This window comes from Nipponia nippon, unplaced genomic scaffold (assembly GCF_047370975.1).
Source record: "Nipponia nippon isolate SJK-2023a ecotype South Korea unplaced genomic scaffold, ASM4737097v1 scaffold_22, whole genome shotgun sequence".
NCBI lineage: Eukaryota > Metazoa > Chordata > Aves > Pelecaniformes > Threskiornithidae > Nipponia > Nipponia nippon.
This window is the reverse complement of record NW_028262339.1, coordinates 594,210-614,838: the sequence shown is the minus strand read 5'-3', so window position 1 is coordinate 614,838 and position 20,629 is coordinate 594,210. Positions and strand designations below refer to the sequence as shown.

Below are 20,629 nucleotides of genomic sequence, written 5' to 3'. Positions count from 1 at the left end.
TCAGGAAGCAGAGCAGTGGTCATCACCTGTGTTTATCAGAACTGATGCAGCGTCCAGGGGAATGCACTTGAAAAATAAGATGGAATGTAGCAAAAACAACATTTAATCTAAAATTTCCTCCATTTATTTGGTTCGCCTGCTCTCAGCTCTCAAAAGGCTGTTTCTCATCTCCTTCCTATTTGCATTTTATTCAACTTGCGAGAGCAGTTCTTGAAATTTGGTTATGGTGGGTTTTCAGGCCCATCTTAATAGAATAAATGATACTACTGCTGGCAGGGACTAGTTTTGAAGAGGTGGTAAGGTAAGAGGAAAACAAAAACATTTTCTTATACTTTATTATATTTTAAAAGGGCTTACCTATAAATCCTTTAGACTGCAAACCACTTCGAAGATCAATAATGCAGTTTTTCCTTTTATTGGGATATGTTTCTCACATCTTTGTTTATCTATCCCCTTTAATTTTCAAAATATTTAACACCACTGAAAGAATTAGTAGAGTATGTATGCCAGGTGGTCTCATAAAGAGTTGTTTTTCTGAATTACTTTTCTAACCATGCTGCTTTATCTTAATATATCAGAAGAAATAAATGCACTCTCCATGATTTTTCTTAAGCTCTGGGGCAAAATGGTGGCTGTAAAGCAGTATATTCCTACTCACACCAGTTTGGGAATCCTGCACCATAATCCCTTATCAAGTGTCTGTTATCTGGGACCTGACATTTTTTATCATGCACTGTTAGTATTTAAGGAGCTACAACATGCAAAGAATACTGCACCATCATCAAAAGTTTTCTGTGTGCACACTGTCACCTTCTGTATGAATGGCAACCAGCTAAATCAGCTATTATTATTATTATTATTATTATTATTATTATTATTATTATTATTATTATTATTATTCAACATGGCTAATATTGTCAGGAGGCCATATACAGTTTTATTTTCTTTTATAGTGATTTTCTTTTAATGTCTTATTTAACTCTGTTTACCTTTGCAGAGATTTTTCTTGTTTGAGCAAAGCAGGAGTCTTACACTGCTGAGGCACGGGATGAATGCCGGATGGTCTCGGCAGTAACACCGCTTCCCTTGCCTCCTTGACATTCCCCAGATGGTACTGATGGGAAATGTCTGCTCTGCAAACTCCTTCTGACTTTCTTATGCCTCCCACAGAAATTTCAATAGCAATTTTCACCCTAAGGGCAAGAATACAGAGTCTTTTGGCTGCTGAGTGTGTGGAGAGAAGCACTGACTTTTCCCACTGACATCCTGTGCGTCATCAGGACCAGAAGATCTTCTGCTTCAATAGTATGGAAATTATGGAAACTTGATGCAGTCTGTGTTGATTATTGAGGACTTGGATTCCACAGTCTCAGTTGTGATGTTTCTTCTCTTAAGTAGGGTCCGAATTATTCAGAGAGGTACTTTCAGTGGAAGACAACTGTCATCGTTCCAAGGCAATGATGGTTTTCAAATGTCATGGCAAAGATGCTGAACCGCAGTATCTAATCAATGAAGAACCAGTGGAGAACTTCTGAATTCAGTTTCTGTGCAGTCGACAGCTTTAGTGAGGGATTGGTATTTATTCAGTTAGTTTTGATACTTTCTCAATTAAAATTGCTTAGACACTGAAGATAGGTTTGCAAAATCTGTAGCACTGAGTGATTTTCTTGAATGACAGCAGTTGGTTCATTGGAAATATGCTCTTAGGTTTATATATATTTTGCAATGAGTGTCATAGTTGTTACTGCCAAATATAATACCAAGGGTGAAGAAAATAGTTGATAATATAGTCAGAGATAATGCTGGGGCTATAAGGAACTGGTGGATAAATTACATTCCTGTAGCTGTGGCGTACTGTATAGAGGAAGGGTTGGGAGGCGTGAAAGGAAAATGTGAAGAAAACTGTTTGGTTTAAATTGCTAATTGGTCTTTTTTCTGTCTCTTTGCAAGAGGTAATGTTTTTCCATCATATTTTTCTTCATAATAGAAATAAGGGCTTCTATGCTTCAGTTAAACATCACATAGGATAAAAAGGATAAGAACCCATTTCAAACAAGCATTAAAGATATAATAAGGATTCTTAAATCTGGACTTACGTACATCCTAAAACAGAAACATCAGTGCGTACGTTAGCAACTGTACCCTCCTGGAAAAAGTGTTAAGCTTGTTCCTTTTTGGAGGATCACTTGCTTCAAAGAGGTTCAGCAGAAGTCATCTTTAAGGAATAGACTTTTAGGTCTGGAGATTTCATTAAGTAGCATTTACATATTAAATGCAAAAATGTGAAACTTTATGTGAGTGTTATATAAGACCTGCCATGCAATTTAAAAAAAAAAAAATTAGGAAGTGTCAAAGTTTCTGTTCACATAGCAGTAATTACTGCGTAACACCTCCAAACAGTTATGCTGGTGACATTTTACAGCTAAGCTGCATGTGTAGTGCTGGAATCAGAAACTTTTTCACTTGAGTAACATCTTTAAAGTCCTTAAACTCTACTCAGGGTAGACAGGTTCTGTTAATTAAAGCCTGTATCATGATGATCTATTTACCTTTGTATGGTGGAGTTTGGGTTGCATATGGAACTTGTACTTTCCTGTTCTACCAGTCAAACTAAACAAAATCTTCCCATACCTCTAGGGAATAGTGCTTAGTTTGAAGGAGAAATGGAGAATTCTCTATTTCCTTTCAACAGCAAGAAAAAGTCATTATTATTTCAAGCATGATTTGAGAAAAATACAGATTCACAGTTTTAACTTTAATTTTCTTAGTATGAACATTGTCATTTTCCTAGCAACAGTTGCCTCCTAGATTTTGTGGGACCTTAGAAAATGATCAGGTTTAGTTCTGCTAAATACTATTTGCATTTTGTTGCCACGGTTGCATGTGGTTTGGAAATACTTTGTTCTTGCATGGACAGTGTTGGAGCCCCTAGCTAGTGACTGTCAGGTATTTTGGGCACTGTGGTGGATCCCCTTTTGCTGGAGCTTCTTGGTGGGCTTAGACCAGCCTCTGAAGCTTGACCTTGTGTAAGTGCCTTCCATAGTCATTTACTTTTCCTAAGCCAGTTGGGGTAAAAATAATTTTATTTGATCTGTATAGTTGATTTGTCATTTTGCCATCCTTGGAAATTACTGAGGAAGGAGACTTGTCACCCCTTTGCTTTCCAGGGTGGAATTCAGCACTTGAATTAGATGAGAGGTTCCCAAGAATGGAGTTTGGAAAAGCCGGGACACTGGGATGAAATGCCAAAGAGGGGGGACTATCTAAAGTTCTGTTCTCTGGAACAGATCACCTTCTGCAGTCATGATACTGAATCCCAGTCTCACAAAAATGCCACAGTCTGCATCTCTCCTGCACTTAGGTGCCTCTCCATCCTTTGGAGTCCAGATGGCTGCTTGTTCTTTCTTTTTAAAGCAGAGGAGCCCTACTTATAGAATAGCTTAGTAGTCGTAGCATTCCCCCAGGAAGTGAGATACCTTTAGGCCACATCTCCCTAAAAAACAGACTGTCAGGTGGAGTCAATGTCTATCCCTCCTCCTGAAGTTTTGCCATGCTGCCAGAAGAGATCCTCTCTAAAAAGAGAGAATATATTTCACTGTTCATTCAGTGATGGAGTTACTCTGCTAAAACTGTTTGCCAGTTAACTTCCTATGCCTCTATTAATTTCGCACAGGTATATGCAGTACAAGAATTAAATAAACCAGATCTCCCGGTTGTAAAATCCTCAGTAAATGGTAGAATGTGCACAGCGCAAAGAGAGTGAAGCATCACCAAGAACCAATAAAGCACTGAGGGAATTTAGGCCAATCTGTAGAAATTTTGAATTGATTTGGGAACCTGACTTTGTAGGGGGATAGGGATAAGTTAAAGTATTTCAACGTGGAGTGTTTTAGGATTGGAATTTCAAAAATAGCAAGGGCATGGATGGAGAAAGAGATGAAGGCAAAGGTGTGACCAGGAGATGAGTTGTGGATTAGCTGTAGGTTGGCCGAGTAATAAATAAGGTACGGTGAAGTCGCATGAGAAGTACCAATAAAGTATCTGCACCTTCACTTGGATATATGCATGTCCTCAGAAACAGCTTTATATTTTCTTGGTCAGTGGCTGTTGAGGTCAAAGCCTGTGGCAAGCAGGTTTTTGGAGTATTGAAGCAGTTGGGTTTGCTACCTTGGCAGGTGTCATTTGGCATGTTTTCCCTTGGAGCAGACTGCTCCCAGGCTGTTTTCTCTGGGACAGGACACACCACCATGGCATTTCTTCTAGCGTAGCCTTGTTGCAGGCTCTCCTGGAGGTTTGCATCGTGACGCAGGCTGAAGGCATTGTGTTTCTCTTGAGAAATGTTGCATTACTGCATGGGCTGGCTTGACAAAATGGTAAGACATTGCTGAAAACCTGCTCTTTCAGCTTACTTGGTTATTCGGGAGGGCAAGGACAGCGAGTGTCAGGATGGTAGGTTTATTTAGTAAAGTGTCTGGCAACAAACTTTGCTCCAGTGTGACAGCTCTACTTTCATTTCTAAGCAGTGATCAGAGATGCCAGAGTTAATTTTTGAGGTTATCTTCACCATAATCCCTGCAATTTTTCACTTAATACTTACTTTCCCACAATTCAACATTATGCCCAAAACTTATCTGGGTTTGACATAAAACAGCCAAAGAGTATATGCCAGTAAAAAAGGTGAAGATAAGATTTCTGTCACCAAAGGCTCGGCTTTCAAGTTCATTTGTACATTGAGTGTAAGAGCAGCTTTCTTGTGCACTTCCTTCTTTCCCCTCTGCTCTTCCAATTCTTTGGCAGAGCAAGTTTATTTTGTTGAAGGTTTTATTTTCTGCTGAAAATGCAGGAAATTCAGACAGCTCTCTCGGAAGCTCCCCAAAGCTAATACAAACAAGATACATATGCTTCTCTTGAAGTAACTAAAAATAAAGTAAATTATTTGAAACTACTTAGCTGTAGAATTCCCCTGTAAAGAGGAAAAGGAAGTTTATGTCATTATAATTGTGGATGCTGTTAAATTATGTTATCAAGGTGAAATTCCCTGGAGTGTCAACTTCACTATTCCATACAAAAGGGTACATCACCCTGGAGTTTATAATAGCTGCGTTACAAGCAGGCGTGGAAGAACTAACTACTCAATGTCCGAAACCATAATCATTTGAAGTATTCCTTAGCATGTATAAAGCTAGCTGAAAAAAATTCAATGGAAAATGAACTGAAGCTGTCTGTTCATCTAGACTTTTTGCGGATGCAGCTGATGGATCTGGAACAGTTTACCAAATTTTTCCTCCTTGTTTCTCCCTGGTAAAAAGAAGAATGGCAGGAGCTGTTTGTTTGGGGTTAATTCGGCATTCTTAGTCTTTTTGATATGTGTTAAGTATATGGTGTGTGTATCCTTTTGTTTTCCATTGCTGACAAAATTGCCTTTAAAGTCATATCTGCATCATGAAGGAAGTAGTTGATTTGAGTAATCAGTCTTGAGTAGATTTTAAGTTTCATGTTTACAAATTCTTTTGGCTGGGGGGAACTCACTGAAAATATTACATGTGATGAATTATAATGAGGCATCATGGTTAAGGGCTCTGAATGAAGAAAGGCCATAATTGAGGTTGCCTGTGCAACCTTCACCCTCACTTTTCCTCTGTCTATTCCCTTATGATATGGTAGCCTTCAGCCTTAGATCTGAGGATGGGTGGTCCCCACCGCACGGATGCAGCGACACAAACGTGACACAGCCTTGCCTGGTATGCAGAGTGCCGTGCCTGCTGCTTGCTGCACTTTCCTCCGGCTCTTCCTCCATGCTGCCTGGCTGGGAGAGGAGGACTGGACTTGGAAAGATTGGCAAAGGGAGCAAATGACCTTGAGGGGGCAGTCAGAGCTGGCTGGGAAAGTGGGAAGTCAGAGATGGTTTTGCTGCTTTGAATTGTGGAGTTGTTAGGAAGGAAACTATTAAAGCATCTCAAGCTAAAGCTCCTTTAGGTAGTTTCTTTACAGCTTTTGCATACTGTATGCACTCCTCGCTCTGCCAGAGAGGGGCCTGCAGTGTCAGTAATTGTGAACTAAAGCCACTGAGCTTCAACGTAAATAAATTTGCACTTTTGAAAATTCAAATGTCAAGGCATCCTATTACTGGCAGCAAGATACCACTCACTAAAAGCCATTCATTGTCATAAGCAATAAGTTCAGAATTGTGTTTGGACATGTTTTTTTGTCAGCCTGCATTTCCATCATGTATTTCTTTTGCTATTATAGGTGACATTTCTACTTTATTTAATCAGGTTTCTTTGGATTAAGACTTCACTACAGTGTGCCTTTCCTGGTTTTTTACCCTATTTACATTGTGCGGTTGTAGCGTATTGCATTACCCATCCCTGCTCGGGTTTTGGTTTTTTAGGCAGATAGACTTCTTCCTGCTCAGATTGTGCTAACTGTATAACTGCCTTTTTGATAGCATTCATCATTGCGCCATTTCAACAGGCAGAAACCTCTAGTAGTTACTTAGCTGAAAGTATCAGTTGGCTGGAAAATTGCTGCGATGTGAAGGTACAGTGAGAAGTGGGGCTTTTTTAGTAGGCAGTAGCGTCCTGGATGTCTACATGTATTGTTGTATACTGCATAGCATCATTCATATGGATCCCACCATGAAGGAAAAGGCGCCCTGTTAGATCTCTGATTTTTTAAAAAGTTACAAAGTAGACCTGGTTAGGCTTACAATTATTTGTTGCTTTGGATTGTGGATTACTATACATTCAGGTAAAAAGTAAAAAAAAAATTGTTGCATTTAAGTGAATTCTAGCTCACAATAAATAAATATATAAACATATTATAATACATCGTGTGGACATGATATGAGACTTAAGTTTGTGCACTAGTGCTTTTTAGAATCGTAGAATAGAATCATAGAATGGTTTGGGTTGGAAGGGACCTTTAAATGTCATCTAGTCCAACCCCCCTGCAATGAGCAGGGACATCTGCAACTAGATCAGGTTGCTCAGAGCCCCCTCCAACCTGACCTTGAATGTTTCCAGGGATGGGGCATCTACCACCTCTCTGGGCAACCTGTTCCAGTGTTTCACCACCCTCAGCATAAAACATTTCTTCCTTATATCTAACCTGAATCTACCCTCTTTTAGTTTAAAACCATTACCCCTTGTCCTATCACTACAGGCCCTACTAAAAAGTCTATCCCCATCTTTCTTCTAAGCCCCCTTTAAGTACTGAAAGGCTAAATTTTTAGCCTAAAGAAAACTAATTATGTAATTCCTCACCCTGAAATCAAGACTTCAATATTTCCTTGAATTCAGCTGTACTGTCACTGCTGGTAACTGGTGTCAGGCAACTGAATGGTAACCCAGCTCAGGTTGCATGGCCATGATGGAATGCTCTAGCTGAGTGTCCAGCAGATCTTTGCCATCTTTCTGGGTAAATGGTCAAAAATGCAAAATGTCATTAAGAAATCTATCACCATCCAGCTTGCATCTGTGCTATACCCTGGGTACCACCCACAAACGGGGCAGCGCTTGGCTCATAGCCTGTACCCAGGACTGAGGATCAAAAGATGAGTCGGGCTCAAGTGAGGGGCTTCTGTGCGGCTCAGAGACGAAGTGGGGACAGGAGCACTCGAATCAGCTCTGCGGTGAGGACACATCTCATGTGGCAGCCAAAGGCTGGCTGAAGTGAACATTGGGCTGCTGAGATTGCAGGCTGCAATCGCAGAGAAAATTACTTCAGTGAGACTACCAGAAATCTTAAAAAAAGTGTTCCTTTCTCTGAAACTTAATACAAAGCTTATTGCATTGTGAAAGACAGCCTCATGCCCACCCTTGCGTAGAAACGTCTCTTCATAACATCACAAGTGACTGAAATTCTGATTTTTTTCAAACAACTATTATTTTCCATATAAACTAGCATAGGAGGAAAGAAAACAGAAAGCAGACTAAATTTGCCTCAGTTTTTATTAGGCAATGCAAGCCATGAGGGATGGTTAAGCAAAGTTAAGCTGAATGACACATGGACATGCCTCCCTTTTTCTCCTAAAAATTATTAACATTTAGAGGCTGGAGATTTGCATTCATTCCTAATAGAACTTTTTTAACCAGTTCTCTATTATTATAAAAATGAAAATTACTTGGATGTCAAATTAAATTAGAAGGATGAGCATTCAGAATGTCCCAATGTAGGAAACGGCAGATGGGTACCATAAATAAAGCAGGTTTTCGGTGACACTGAGATCTTGCATCCTCCACTGACAGTGATTCAACTACTTTATTTTTTGGTGGGTAACCATGCGTGTAAGGAACCGAACTGTGAGCACTTGCCCGGGATTTGGCATTTAGGCTGCTTGATTTCTCTGATATTTTATAAGCCATATACTTTTCAACTGTTTTTACACATCAGTGTCTTTCCAGCAGTAAATATTGAATTCTCTGGATGTCTTTGCCCATGAGGATGCCATGCTAATTATTAATTATATTGCAGTAAGGAAAGCAACAGTATTCCAGGGTGGTCAGAGATGAGAACATCCAGCTCTGCCTGTAGTTTGCCTTGGCTTTGCACATTTGTGTGTTCCTTGTTAGTGTTTATCAAACTCAAATTATTTTTCTCCAGATAATGTTCTCATTCCTGTGCTTGTGTTTTCCTCTGCATCCTCTCAGCTTGTTTCCATTCTAATTTCTTTGGCATTATCACTTGTTTGTTCCTTTTTCTTTTAACAAGAGGGGCCCACACTACCCAGAACTGTACCTGGATCTCTTGTAGCTGTCGCTGCCTGGTTTGTTCCTTGTGCAACTAGAGCATGACCAAGCATCTGGCTTTTTGCCTTAAAAATGAAAATCTTTGCAAAAAACTACCACATTTAATTCCTAACCTGAGAAGGAACCATGAGCTGGTTACCTAGGATTACGCACAGTAATGTTAGTGCTGTGCCTACATTCCCATCCCTTTTGTAGGCATGATTTCAGTCTCAAAAAGTTGGTACCAAGCTTTAGCTTCCAAGTTTCTTTTAATGATGGGTATAATTATTTCTATGGGCATAAACGAAAAAAAAGGAGGGGGAGGACTGGTACTCATCGGTGTCGACAGAGGCATTATCTGAGCCCTGGTTTGTAAAGGAATACTGTCATAATTTTAAATTATTGAATTTGTCAATTATAAGCAATAGGAAAATGCCATTACTTTTAACTAATTTAAATGTACTGTTTCATAGATTGAAACTTGTCTACCTGTTCCCCTGGCTTTTCTTTTAGCAGCCAGTCCAGTCAAAAATATAATCTTACAGGGTTGCTGTGGATGATGTGGTAGTCCTTTTCTTGGCCATACATGTTCAGTGTTTCAGCTGTGTTCAGCTGGTCTGAAAGTTAGTACACGGGGTGATAAACTTCTCTTCAACTGCGAAATGTTTTTGTAACCTTATTTATATCTGTCGTGACGCCATGGCTAGATGCAGAGGGGCCGTAGCTTGATAATGGTGATAACAGAGCAACAAAAGCACACACCATTTTATCAGCTCTTACAGCATTTCTCCACTGTCTCATCCAAATGCTGTCCTTGGCTTTCTGCTTGTTTTCTCCTGTTTTGAAAACTTTTAAGCATTTAGAAATGCTTTAATCACTAATTATAGGAGCGTACAGCTCTCCAGATAACATATACGCAATACTGGGATTCAGTCCCACTTCTCTGTCTTTTATGGAGCTCATTCTTCTTACAAATGATTTTTTTGGTGTAGACAGTTATAGGTAAAAATCTTCACTGTAGCTCCTGGATTTCTTCATTTGGGTCCCAGATTCTTCACCTGCAACACCATTGCTGAAAAACAGATGGCTGGTTCTGTCCATCAGCTTCTAAAAACTTTAAATATAATTACTGAGCAATAACCTCTGGTAACTTTTAATTGTTTGAAGCTGACCAATAGCTGAGTCTGCCTTTTCTTGAAATAACATGTTTGTAGATGGTTAGCAAGGCTTTCTGTTTGAACTAGCTGTATGCCCAGGTTTTAAGGTGAAGACATTTTGTTAAAAAGCATTTAGTTTTTGAAAAGCAATTGTGCGGCTTGTTACCTTTCTGGTAACTGGATAGATCTCACTTGATCCTGAATCATAATGTTTCTGCAAAAGTAATGTATTCTGTATTTTAGGGTAGTGTCTCAGCCACTAGGTCATCCTGCTGCATTGGGGAGAGAATCATGCCGATCCTCAGAGCTTTTTAAAAGTCACCATAATATACCATATTCTGAATTAAATCCCAGTTGATAGGCACGTACCACTCCACAGATGAGTTAGCCAGGTCTGGATTTTTTTCTGTGGATTCCAGCTGAAGCAATTATTTCAGGTTTTGTCTAATATTTTGCATTATACACATTTCACAGCATTAATTGGGATGCTGTTTCATAGCACGCTAACTAGGAAACTACAGACAGAGGAACCACCTGTGGTTTGAATGTAAGGACTGTTTCTGCCATAGAAGAATGCGATCCCATTGACAGATTAAGTAGCTGCGGTGATCAGCTTTGTAAGGGTTTCTGCCAACATTGTTAGCTACACTACAATGGTAATTCAGGTGGCTGAGGCAAAGCTATTAAAAAAGAGGAGATCCTCACATTTGGGAAGAAAAAATCTGTAACCTCCACAGTCAGTCAGACATCATTGCTAAAGAAGAAAATTTCATTGTAGTGTGTGCACCAAATATTGTTCTTCAAACAAGAATTTCAAAAGGCTTTCATCACTTAAATTTCCTTTGTACATGCAGAAGACAAGCGGTGTGGATAACCAAGTCAGAGTGCTGCTGCATTTCAGCAGCAGTATGAGGACGGGCACTCCCTTCTCCACGGTCCTCAGCACCGTGGAAGAGATGGAGGAGCAGGTTAGGGGAATGATGCTACCTTCTGCAGGGCCATATCTACGCTTGCAGGAAGAAACATATCTTTACTTTCCATTGAAAGTATCCAGAGCAAAGCAAGAGCAAAGAATTTTGTTCTTTATGTGAGTCTATCCAGGGTAATGACAAGTTCCCGTATTCTCTTCTGCCGTGGTAAGAGCATATATCTGACAAGTGACGATTCCTACAACACTGCCTTAGAGTAGAAAATAACTCAACTATGTACAGATTGACTGACAGTCCAACAAAACGCTGTTGCAAGTACAGCCTCATTATGAAGTATTTAAGTGCCTTATGATAACTCAGAAAATGACTGCTTTGTAGGCAGTCGGCAGAGGAAATGCCAGTGGTTTCAGTGTTTGCGCTAAGCAGAAAAACTCAAGCTGGTTTGGTATGATTCATGTTCTTGCCAGACCTGTAAAGTCTCACAGTCCAATGTTTGATGTGGTGGAGAGACCTAACAATACGAAGAAAGATTTGCCTTTTTTTCCCTGTCCCAAGGATGGACAGACAGCTCTCCGGTCTAAACAACCATATCAGGTATATCCTGATGTGCAGCTCAAGGAGAGAAATCCAGAAGGCTAGCAGGGGTTCACATGCCAGCTTGTTCAGCTTAGAAAGTTCGCGTTTCAAAATCATCAGGAATGGTTGATCATAAGGGATTGACAAGATGAAAAGCTCTACAAGTTTATTTTGAGCATTAGCGCTTAGTGCACTACAAAAGGAGATTCTTTTTTTGTTTGTTACAAGTATTCTTCAAAGCCAAAAAAATAAAGAAAAAAGGCCAGGGACGAAGTCTGGAGAATGGTGGCAGATGTTCAAGGTGCAATGGGTTTTGACTCAGTCAGTTTTTCTTCTCCTGTCTTTGCTTTTCTCTTTCACCAGCCACTTCTTATTTTTCTGAGATTTTTTCTCCTCTCTTCTTATCCCTATCCCTCCTCCCCAAGCAGGGGCTCAACAGAAAATGTATTAAATTAAATGTATGCTGAAGTGCTTTTACTTAGCATAGGAAGGGTTGAAAAGATTAAGTTCACTTAACCCTTAGTGAATTTGGCTGATTACAATGTTAATGCTTTTTGGCATGAGAAGATGGCTCCTGTTGAAAGAATCAAGCTGTAAGGCTGAATACTAGAGTGCAATGCATTTCAGTTAAAATTTTGGTTATTACAGGAGAAAACAGATCTCTTTCCAGATACAGGCATGCCAGATTTGCTCACCATTAAGACATTAACCAGCTAATAGCTCCATTAGTAATAATTACCTGTGCTCTGTCTTTATTACCTGATATATTTTACAATGGAAAAGGGCACACTAACCTTTTATTCCTTTCTTAAAGGCGCAAGATCTGAATGTGATTGAGGAAGTGATCTGAATGATGTTGGAGATCATCAACTCCTGCCTGACAAATTCTCTTCATCACAATCCAAACTTGGTGTACGCGCTGCTTTACAAGCGGGATCTGTTTGAGCAGTTTCGAACTCACCCTTCCTTCCAGGACATAATGCAAAATATAGATCTGGTGAGTGATACATTATTTAAAGGATGCTTACACATTGTTATTTGATCTCTCTATCCTTTTGAGAGGTGGAAAATACTCATCTCTATCAGTTTATTTTAGAAAGTATTAAAATGTTGAGTTTCTCTCCCCTGTTTTCTGGGCCTCCACTGTGACTTCTTCTGGGCAACATCTTTAACTCAGCAGGTCCAGGGGGATTTGGGATGCATCTGGTAAGGAATTCCCAACCTGTTACACATCTTTCAGTCTCCTAAGGAAGGACAGTGTCAGCTTCTCTTAACTTCCCCTTATTAGAAACCTGTCTTTCGGGGGAGAAAAAGCAGACTTTCATCATCAACCAATCTTTTTCTTTTCTCTTACTCCCATCATCAGCCTATTAATGAATATGGGGGATTTTTTTTAAATAGCTAAGAGCAGACATTCAGCTGCCTTGTTCCCTGGGCTGTATCTGAATGTGTGTTGCTTTCACCTGCAAAATGTCTCTCCACAGCAATCCCTTTGGGTAAGTAGACATTTTAGAAGAAAACAAAAGGAAAGAGCGGTGGATCAGAAGCTGTTACTGGTGTGGCTCTCCATGGGAGTATGACTTTGGAAAACAGTTGTTAATTAATTATTGCTGCATCTGATAGTGGCTTTAATTTTCATATTGAGAACCCGAGTAATGATTCCTGCTAGAAAATAACAGATTTTAAGTGCAAGAAATATTTCTCTGTTCTCTAGTCAGTGTTTGCAGAGCTGAGCAATGCTTGAAGTCACGCTGTGACCACTGGATGCAAAATACTGCAAGGGGAGGCTGAACAGGGTGCTAAATTTCTTGCTGCAGTGAATAGCACATTTATTCAGTGTGAATAAAAATCTGCTGAGGTCCTGTTTTGATCTACTTTTATTTTAAAATATTACAGAAGATTGACAGATTTCTGATGATCCATAAAGGAAAGTAATTTTAAATGTTGAACTGAAATCCTGCTCTGTACCTATCCCTTTCTCTTCTGTTCTCACTTCATATTTTCTGGTCATGCAAGAGCTTGGAGAGCAGAGGATTCGGAGCTCAAAACTCTCCAAACTTTTGGCAGCTGCAGACTACAGCCAGCATGATACTGCCTAGATGATTAGGACAAGATGTTTTCAAGTTGTGTAAAGAGAGGATATGGTGCAGTGAAGATAACAGTCGTCTTCATTCCTGATTGAGATAGGGACCTTCTGTGGTTACTTGTCCAGATCCAGGAAGACTAGTGGTGGCCAGATCCTTCTGCATGACAGCCCCATGTCTCACACAGACAGCAGCACGTCCTTTCCTTTGTAACACTTACGTGTAGGTTTTCCTCAACAATTTAAACAATTCCTCCCCAAAACTATTTAATATTGGGTTACAGCATAATGCCAGTTACATTCAGAAACTATTTAAAGCTTTCCAAGGGAGCATGTTGAATTTTTAAATAGCTCCTTTGTTAGAGAAGCAAGGATATAAAAAAAAGATTTTTTTTTTTAAATGTACCTGTCACCAGCTGGCAAGTGGTCAGGCTTGCAGATCTGAATAAAAGATTAGATTCAGCTGACTCCTCTTCTACCCTGTCACATCCTCCACTTCATACACGGTATCGGCAGCACTACCATCCCGGACAGAACCAGTCTTTGTTTTGTGTGCTACAGCCAAAATGTTTTAGCAGGTCTTACTATCCCTTGAAAAAGTGGCAAATCATATTAGTTTTACTATATACATGGGGGGAGCTTGTCTGAAACCATCTGGGCAGTGTCTGAGAAGAACCAAAATGAGTTCCTAGCTCCCAGACTTTGCTCAGGCTTTTCTCTGCAGTGATGGAGGTGGGAGCTCCATCCTCACGGCCACAGAACGTTATAAATGTCTGAAATGTTGGTGTGCTTCAAAAGGAGTCTGAAAATCATGGGGAAAAAAAAAAAAATCTTTAAAGATTTGGCTCAATAAATTCCTAAACTGTATGTTGCTGGAAGCTGGGAGGGTGTATTCATGGGGAGGATCTCCCTATTCTTGACCTGCTCTTATATTCTTATTTAAGCATCCATCCCAGCCTACTGTCAGAGACAGAATAGTGAGCTGGCTGGGCTTTTTGTATGGCCAAGGCTGGTCATTCAGAGGAGGATGGATCCACCAACTTCCCATGTATCAGGGAGCTCTGTTGGGTTTCAGGCTGCTGTGATCAATGTAATTTGGTGGCCCAAAGCGTGTAAACCGTACATGTTGCAGCTTTTGGTAATGAAAGGATGGGGAGGAGAAGTTACCTTTCTGAAGACCCCAAAGCATTTCTGCAGTGGCTGTGCTACATCCTGATTCTCTCCATCAGTACCTTTTCTGGTCATTAAATGGCAAAGTACATTTGGATTATCTCCACCCACGCTGTAGTGGAAGTATGAGTGTGATTTCCACCATCAGATCCACTAGACATCCACAGGAGCAGAAGGTGCATTTTATGTTCTGTGTCACTCCAACATCCTTCTGTGCTTCAGGAAAATCCTCCTTACATTAGGTGTAAGATTTTCTGATCCTAAGCTCTAGTCCAGATTTGTATTTCATACAGAAATACTATCAGACAGCATGGTAATGTTCTATATTGAAGAAATCTGACTAAAATACAGAATATGTACAATCTGTAATGATTTTTGGACACTAAAACAGTTGCCAGGTTGCCTTGTCAAGAATGTATAAAATAGGTATGACATATCTTGACTTTAATAGGTATTGGTTTTACTCTGCTGCACATAATGTTCTCATAAACCAAATAGGAAGCATGGAAGAGGTGAAAATGCTAAAACATGGATGCAAAAGTAGCTGGAAAATGTACTGAGAAGATAGTAAAGAGTAGTTGACGGTGCAAATGGAAAGAGGCACCTGCTGCAGTCCTGTGTGGGCATGCAAAGTGAGAATAGTCCAGAGGTGTCCTCTAAGCCTACTCATGCTAGTGACTTCTTAGCTGGATTACTCTGGGTTTAGGCACCGTGGAAGAAATTCTAGGGAGAAACAAGAGCTGTAGAAAACAGGACCTCTAAGGACAAATAGAATGGGTGCTGAATAGCCAAAGGAAGGCTAAAGGTGATGTGATGTTTTTCAAATAAAACACTGCTGTGAAGGGAAAGGGAATAACCTGTCTCACATACTTGTGGATTCACAGGTCATAAGGAAAGATTTTCTAATGTTAGTAATAACAAAGCACTGCAGTAGGTTCCCAGGGACTTCAACATTGGAAACCTCTGGATAGCAGACATTTGGCAGGATAACACTGGGGCAGAGGACAGAGCAGACATGTCTGTAAGCACACATGAATATGGGGATGGCTCTGCAGCTCCACCAGCTGCTCAGACCAGAGTGGCAATTGCCCAGGTTAACTGTGGCACAGACTTGGTCACCGTAACCAAGGACTTTGCCTCAGGATCCGGACCATTCAGGTTACTCTGGAAAAAACACGTAACCTCTGTGTGCTTCATAGTTGAGACAAAAAAACAGGTAAATGTTTAAGGGTCATCAATGTATAGAACACTCTTTTATTGAAAACTACTTATCTGCCTCTGGGTTTTTATAAATAAACTAAAAATCACCATTGCCAGCTGATTGGGAACATATGGGAACAGTTAATGCTGTACAGAAGAAACTGAACTCAAAATACCTTCTGTTTCCTATTAATTTACTTTTCATTTTAGAAAGTCATCTTGATAGGATATTGTGCATCTTGTTTAGCTAAATGTGATATTCTTCCTCTGGATGATGAACAAAGAGGAATGCTATGGTAACTTTTCTGGCCTCCTGCAGAAATGTTTCAGCTGTGAACTATCTATATGCCTCTGTTTCAGAGGTGGTCTATAATTTGGTCAGCAACCTCAGATGTGTCAGGAATTTGGTGGAGACTCTTCATTAGTAATTCCTAAAGATGAGTTTGGTTTATGGCCATTGTGAGAACTCATTAGCTTTCATTACTTTCATATTTCCTATGAGCTAGTGATAGATATCGTGTGGTTGAACAGGCTTAACTAGGAACTGCTAGAATTTGGTTTGCAAAATAGTCTGATAGAAATCAGGAGGTTGGGAGCAATGGTTTAGTGATGCAAAGGATTCGATTGATGCAATTTCCTACTAGGAATTTAATTCTCTAAAGACATTTCCCTGCTAGATTTTAAAATCAGTTGAGTTGGCTTGGCATAGCAACTCCTATTTCAAGACCTGCAGGACTTGCTGTGAACATGAGAACTGATCTTTCATGGTTTTCCTTAAAATGCCCATAGAAAAACTTTGATCCTGCTAATTACTAGAGCCTGGCTAAATACTTTAAGTGATTTTTTTTCTTTTTTTCTTTTTTCTTTTTTCTTTTTTCTTTTTTCTTTTTTCTTTTTTCTTTTTTGTTTTTTCTTTTTTCTTTTTTTTCTTCCCTGCTCCTACCCACTTTCTTTGCTAGGAGTGGGGAGATGAGAAGAGCAGAGTACCTTGAAAAGTTCATGTGTCTTTGAACATGTTCCTAGTGTCAAGGTGAATCTGAAAAACTTCAGTACTTAAAGTTTGCTGATTAAACCTTTTGTGTTTCTTCTGCTATTGAATCACCTGAAACTGTTTCATCCCTTCTTAAATCAGCAAGAGTTGGCTTTGCCTCAGTTTTGCTCCAGGACAGAGGGTATGACTATCAGCTACCAGACATAGCTATGATTTATATTTTCCTAAGGAAGCTACTTAGCTGAGGTGCTAATCCTGCAGTCCTTTATGACAAGAGGTTTGTTTTCTGCTTTTCTTCTCCTTTCAGTGTGCTGTCAATACAGCGTGTTACTCTCCCAGTGGTGAACGCAGCTGGAAATGTAAAATAGCCAGTGTCAAAATGTATGTCCTTCTCTTTTCATCACTTTCAGAAGAAAAAATGACAAAAAAGGAATTAGAACTTTTTAATTTGTTGCCAAGTTATTTTTTTTCTCTTTTGCAGAGTTAACCTTGACAGTTGCAGGCCGAGGAGGCAGCAGTGAATCGCGCTGTTATTTTTAGCTGGAGGAGAAAGCAAGGAGCTGTAGTGTTAGTTAGGCAGCGGCACTGCCTGTGAATGGGCTGGGGCATCGCAGCACTTCAGCATCCCCTGAAAGAATCCAAGTGGAGAAAACATCTTGTCCTTGATAGCTCTGCTGCTTGATACATGCTGTAGTAAATAGAAATATGTCTTTACTTCAGCCTTTCGGCCCTATTGAAAACAATAGATGGGTGAAATAATAGACATTGTGGTTATTCCCTCATAATCTTAAAAAAAAAAAAATCTCCAAAACCTAAAATGTCATTTAAATCATTTTAGCTTTCTTGTAGCGCTTTTAATCTCTGGAAATATTTTGTAGATTTATTGTTTAGAAAACAAAAGGACTAAAGATGCATCTCTCAGGGAAAATTGACCTCTTAAATTGAAAAGTTCTACGAAAGCTGATTTTGGAAATCACTATAGAAAACAGTGGTTTTTTAGAGATCTTGAGTATTTTAATGATATATTAATACAAAGCCTAGAAATCCCTGAGCTGATGGCGACCAAGCTATGTTGCTGCGTGCCCATCCCACCACATGGTTGGGTAGCTTGCACAGCCAGAATTAGGCTCTCTGCACAGGGCAAGGCGCTGTAGATACACCATTTTACCTGGACACTGATATGATATGCCTGATGAGGGGTTGTCTAATCCAGGATTAGACGTGCCTTGTAATCTCTGTTAATATAGAAGCCAGATTGGAGAGAGAGCTTTCGGTTATGTTCCTTGCATGGAGAGGGCCTTTCAGCGCACAGCATAACTTGGATACAAGTAATTCACAGCGACTCATTAAGTTTCTTGTTATTCTTCTTCTTAAGCAGTCTTTGCAGTTATTTTCTGTTTTCTTAGACCAGTTGCCCAAATAATTAATGAGAAAAATAATTTTCAGAATATCAAAAAATGGACACCATAAGGAAAAAAAAAAAGTCCATCTTTCAATCTAGTTTGTTTGCCTGGAGATCTGCTTTTTTCTATACATTACAGTAATATGCTCAGCATTGGGTTTTAAAGCATGTGCTAAAACTTGAAACTCATTTAATATTATCCAGCCAGTTTGCTTTTTCTGGTTCGTTTTCTTTTTAAGTGGACAAGGAGTTGAAATCTGTTAATTTTCATGATTATTTTAAATGCTATTACTTATGCATGGAAGATAATTAAAGCTCTTTCAAAGGAAAAGGCTACTCTTCCTTAATATTATGTAAAGCTTTTATATTTTTATATTTGGGCAGATTACTAGGTAAAGTGTTAGACCTTCTGCTACAGAATAGATGGGAGCTTGGGCAGTAGGGATGTAATGCTGGATGCTTTTTGGTTTTATTACTGATCTAATGGTAACAAGCAAATGCCTCTTTTAGGATCTCCTCTGGATAACTCATCTTTTTTTTCTTTTTTCTTTTTTTTATTTCACTGGGGTACTTATTGGGTACCTGAGTATCTCATTGGGGTACTGTACTATCAGGGTTCCTATCAAGAATTACTCCAATTCTATATTGTCTGAAGTAGCAAGGCAAATAATGTTTAGAGATAAGTATTATTATTTAAGTAGATATTTTTCATTTTCGTCTTTAACTGCATACCAAAAATAGCCATTCAAAGTTCTGTGAAATGCTGACATGGCCTGAAAATATTGGAAGCCTATCACACTTCTGTTCTTTGTGAAATATAACTCAACCAAGATTAGTACCTTTACCACAAAAGCATAAAAGCCTTTTAAAAACACGTTAAGATTGGAGGCTTTGACTTTCCAAAATAGGAAATGCCAGAATTCAGTTAGTATCTGTGCGCTTCATTCAGTTTATGTGTATGCATTATGATAGTATTTCATCCTTTTGATTAAAAGCGGAATATTAAATTTTGCTTTTGTTGTGGTTTAGCAGAACTTGAGCTAATGAGGCAGCACTAGTGGGATGGATTCTCTGCATGAGCCTGCCCTGGGCAAGGATAGGTTTCACCAGCAATTACTGACAACAGAGGAGTGTTGAAATGCAGGAAGATGGTTTTTTTCTTTCGAAATTTGTGGGTAACTTTCTCGTTCCTCTATGAGCTGTGTACCAGCAATTTGTCCCAGACACTATGCCAAAACCATGTCAGCCTCACTCCAAGGTCCTCATGCTCTTTGCGCAAGCTGCTTCTTGCCGTTTTCCTCTGTAATTTCTGGTTCCTCCCTCCAGCTCCTTTGCTTATGAACTCAGCTCATCTTCCTACTCCTGTTTTTTTCAAGGATCAGAAATCACAGCGCTACAGCAGGTCCTTATCTGTAAGAAGGTAAAACCTACCTGCAACATCTGCCAGAGGCAGTGAAATTCTCCCTTCTATTCAAGTATGGAGATAATCATAAGGACAGTACAGAAGGTTAAACCTGAATTTTCTCTTGACTGATTTCCACACTTTTGTTGTTTAAAACAAAACAGAACCAAAAAAAAATACCACCCAAACCACAACAGCCCCAAAAAACAACTTCCAGCAACTGTCATCTGTCTCTATCTCGCTTGGTGCTTCAGCTTCTAGGAAGAGATTGCTCTGCGATCCAGCAAATCTACCTGCTCAAAACAAGGTCTAGGGTTTCCGGGATCAGAGGAGAGGAACAACAAATTTGAATCTCACAGTAATCAAGCCATCAGCTGTCTTTGTTTTATTAACAGCAGCTGAGCTGGGAGGCATAATTAGGGTAATGGTTTCTGGCTCCAGCTGTGTCTCACTACAGAACAAAGAGAGCTCAGCAGAGATTTTGTAGTATAATACACTTTTTCCCCCTTCTACTTGGGAGAATTAACAAAGATTCCTCGACGTGCTGGAGGTTGGGATTCGGATACAAGTGGACATTAGTACTCTTCAGAGGAGAGATGTCTGAAGCCTGTGAGATGTCGGGGAACCTACCAGCAGCATGTGCAGTGAGTGGAAGCTGTGGGTGACTCCAGCCAAGGGGTAGCTGGGTGCTCACATGGGCTCTACTAAGTGGCTCTGACCATCTTGTGGTACTTTCAAAGGACTCTAAGTAGGTGTTGAAATTTTGCCCTGTACCCTTTTTGCGTTGTTTTGAGTTTTGGATCCCCTGCATGACTGGTGAGTTCCTCTGGACTAAGGGATGGGGGTTTGCAAAGTGTGCTCTTTTTGGATGAAAGGAGCTATAGGAATGGAGGTTTTCTGATGTCCCACATGGAGAACTGCCGGTGGGATGTCTGCTTCTGGTGTGACCTACTGAGCTTGGAGAGGGATAAAAGTTAAAGCCTGACCTAA

The 20,629-nt window shown here is 39.8% G+C and overlaps 1 protein-coding gene across 1 annotated transcript in view; it reads left to right on the top strand.

Moving 5' to 3' along the window:
* The window catches only part of DYM (dymeclin), a 260,986-nt gene that overhangs the window by 197,795 nt on the left and 42,562 nt on the right, over positions 1–20,629 (top strand). Inside the window, 1 exon segment of the mRNA XM_087760268.1 lies at positions 12,206–12,388. Coding sequence (XP_087616394.1) covers positions 12,206–12,388 — 183 coding nt within the window.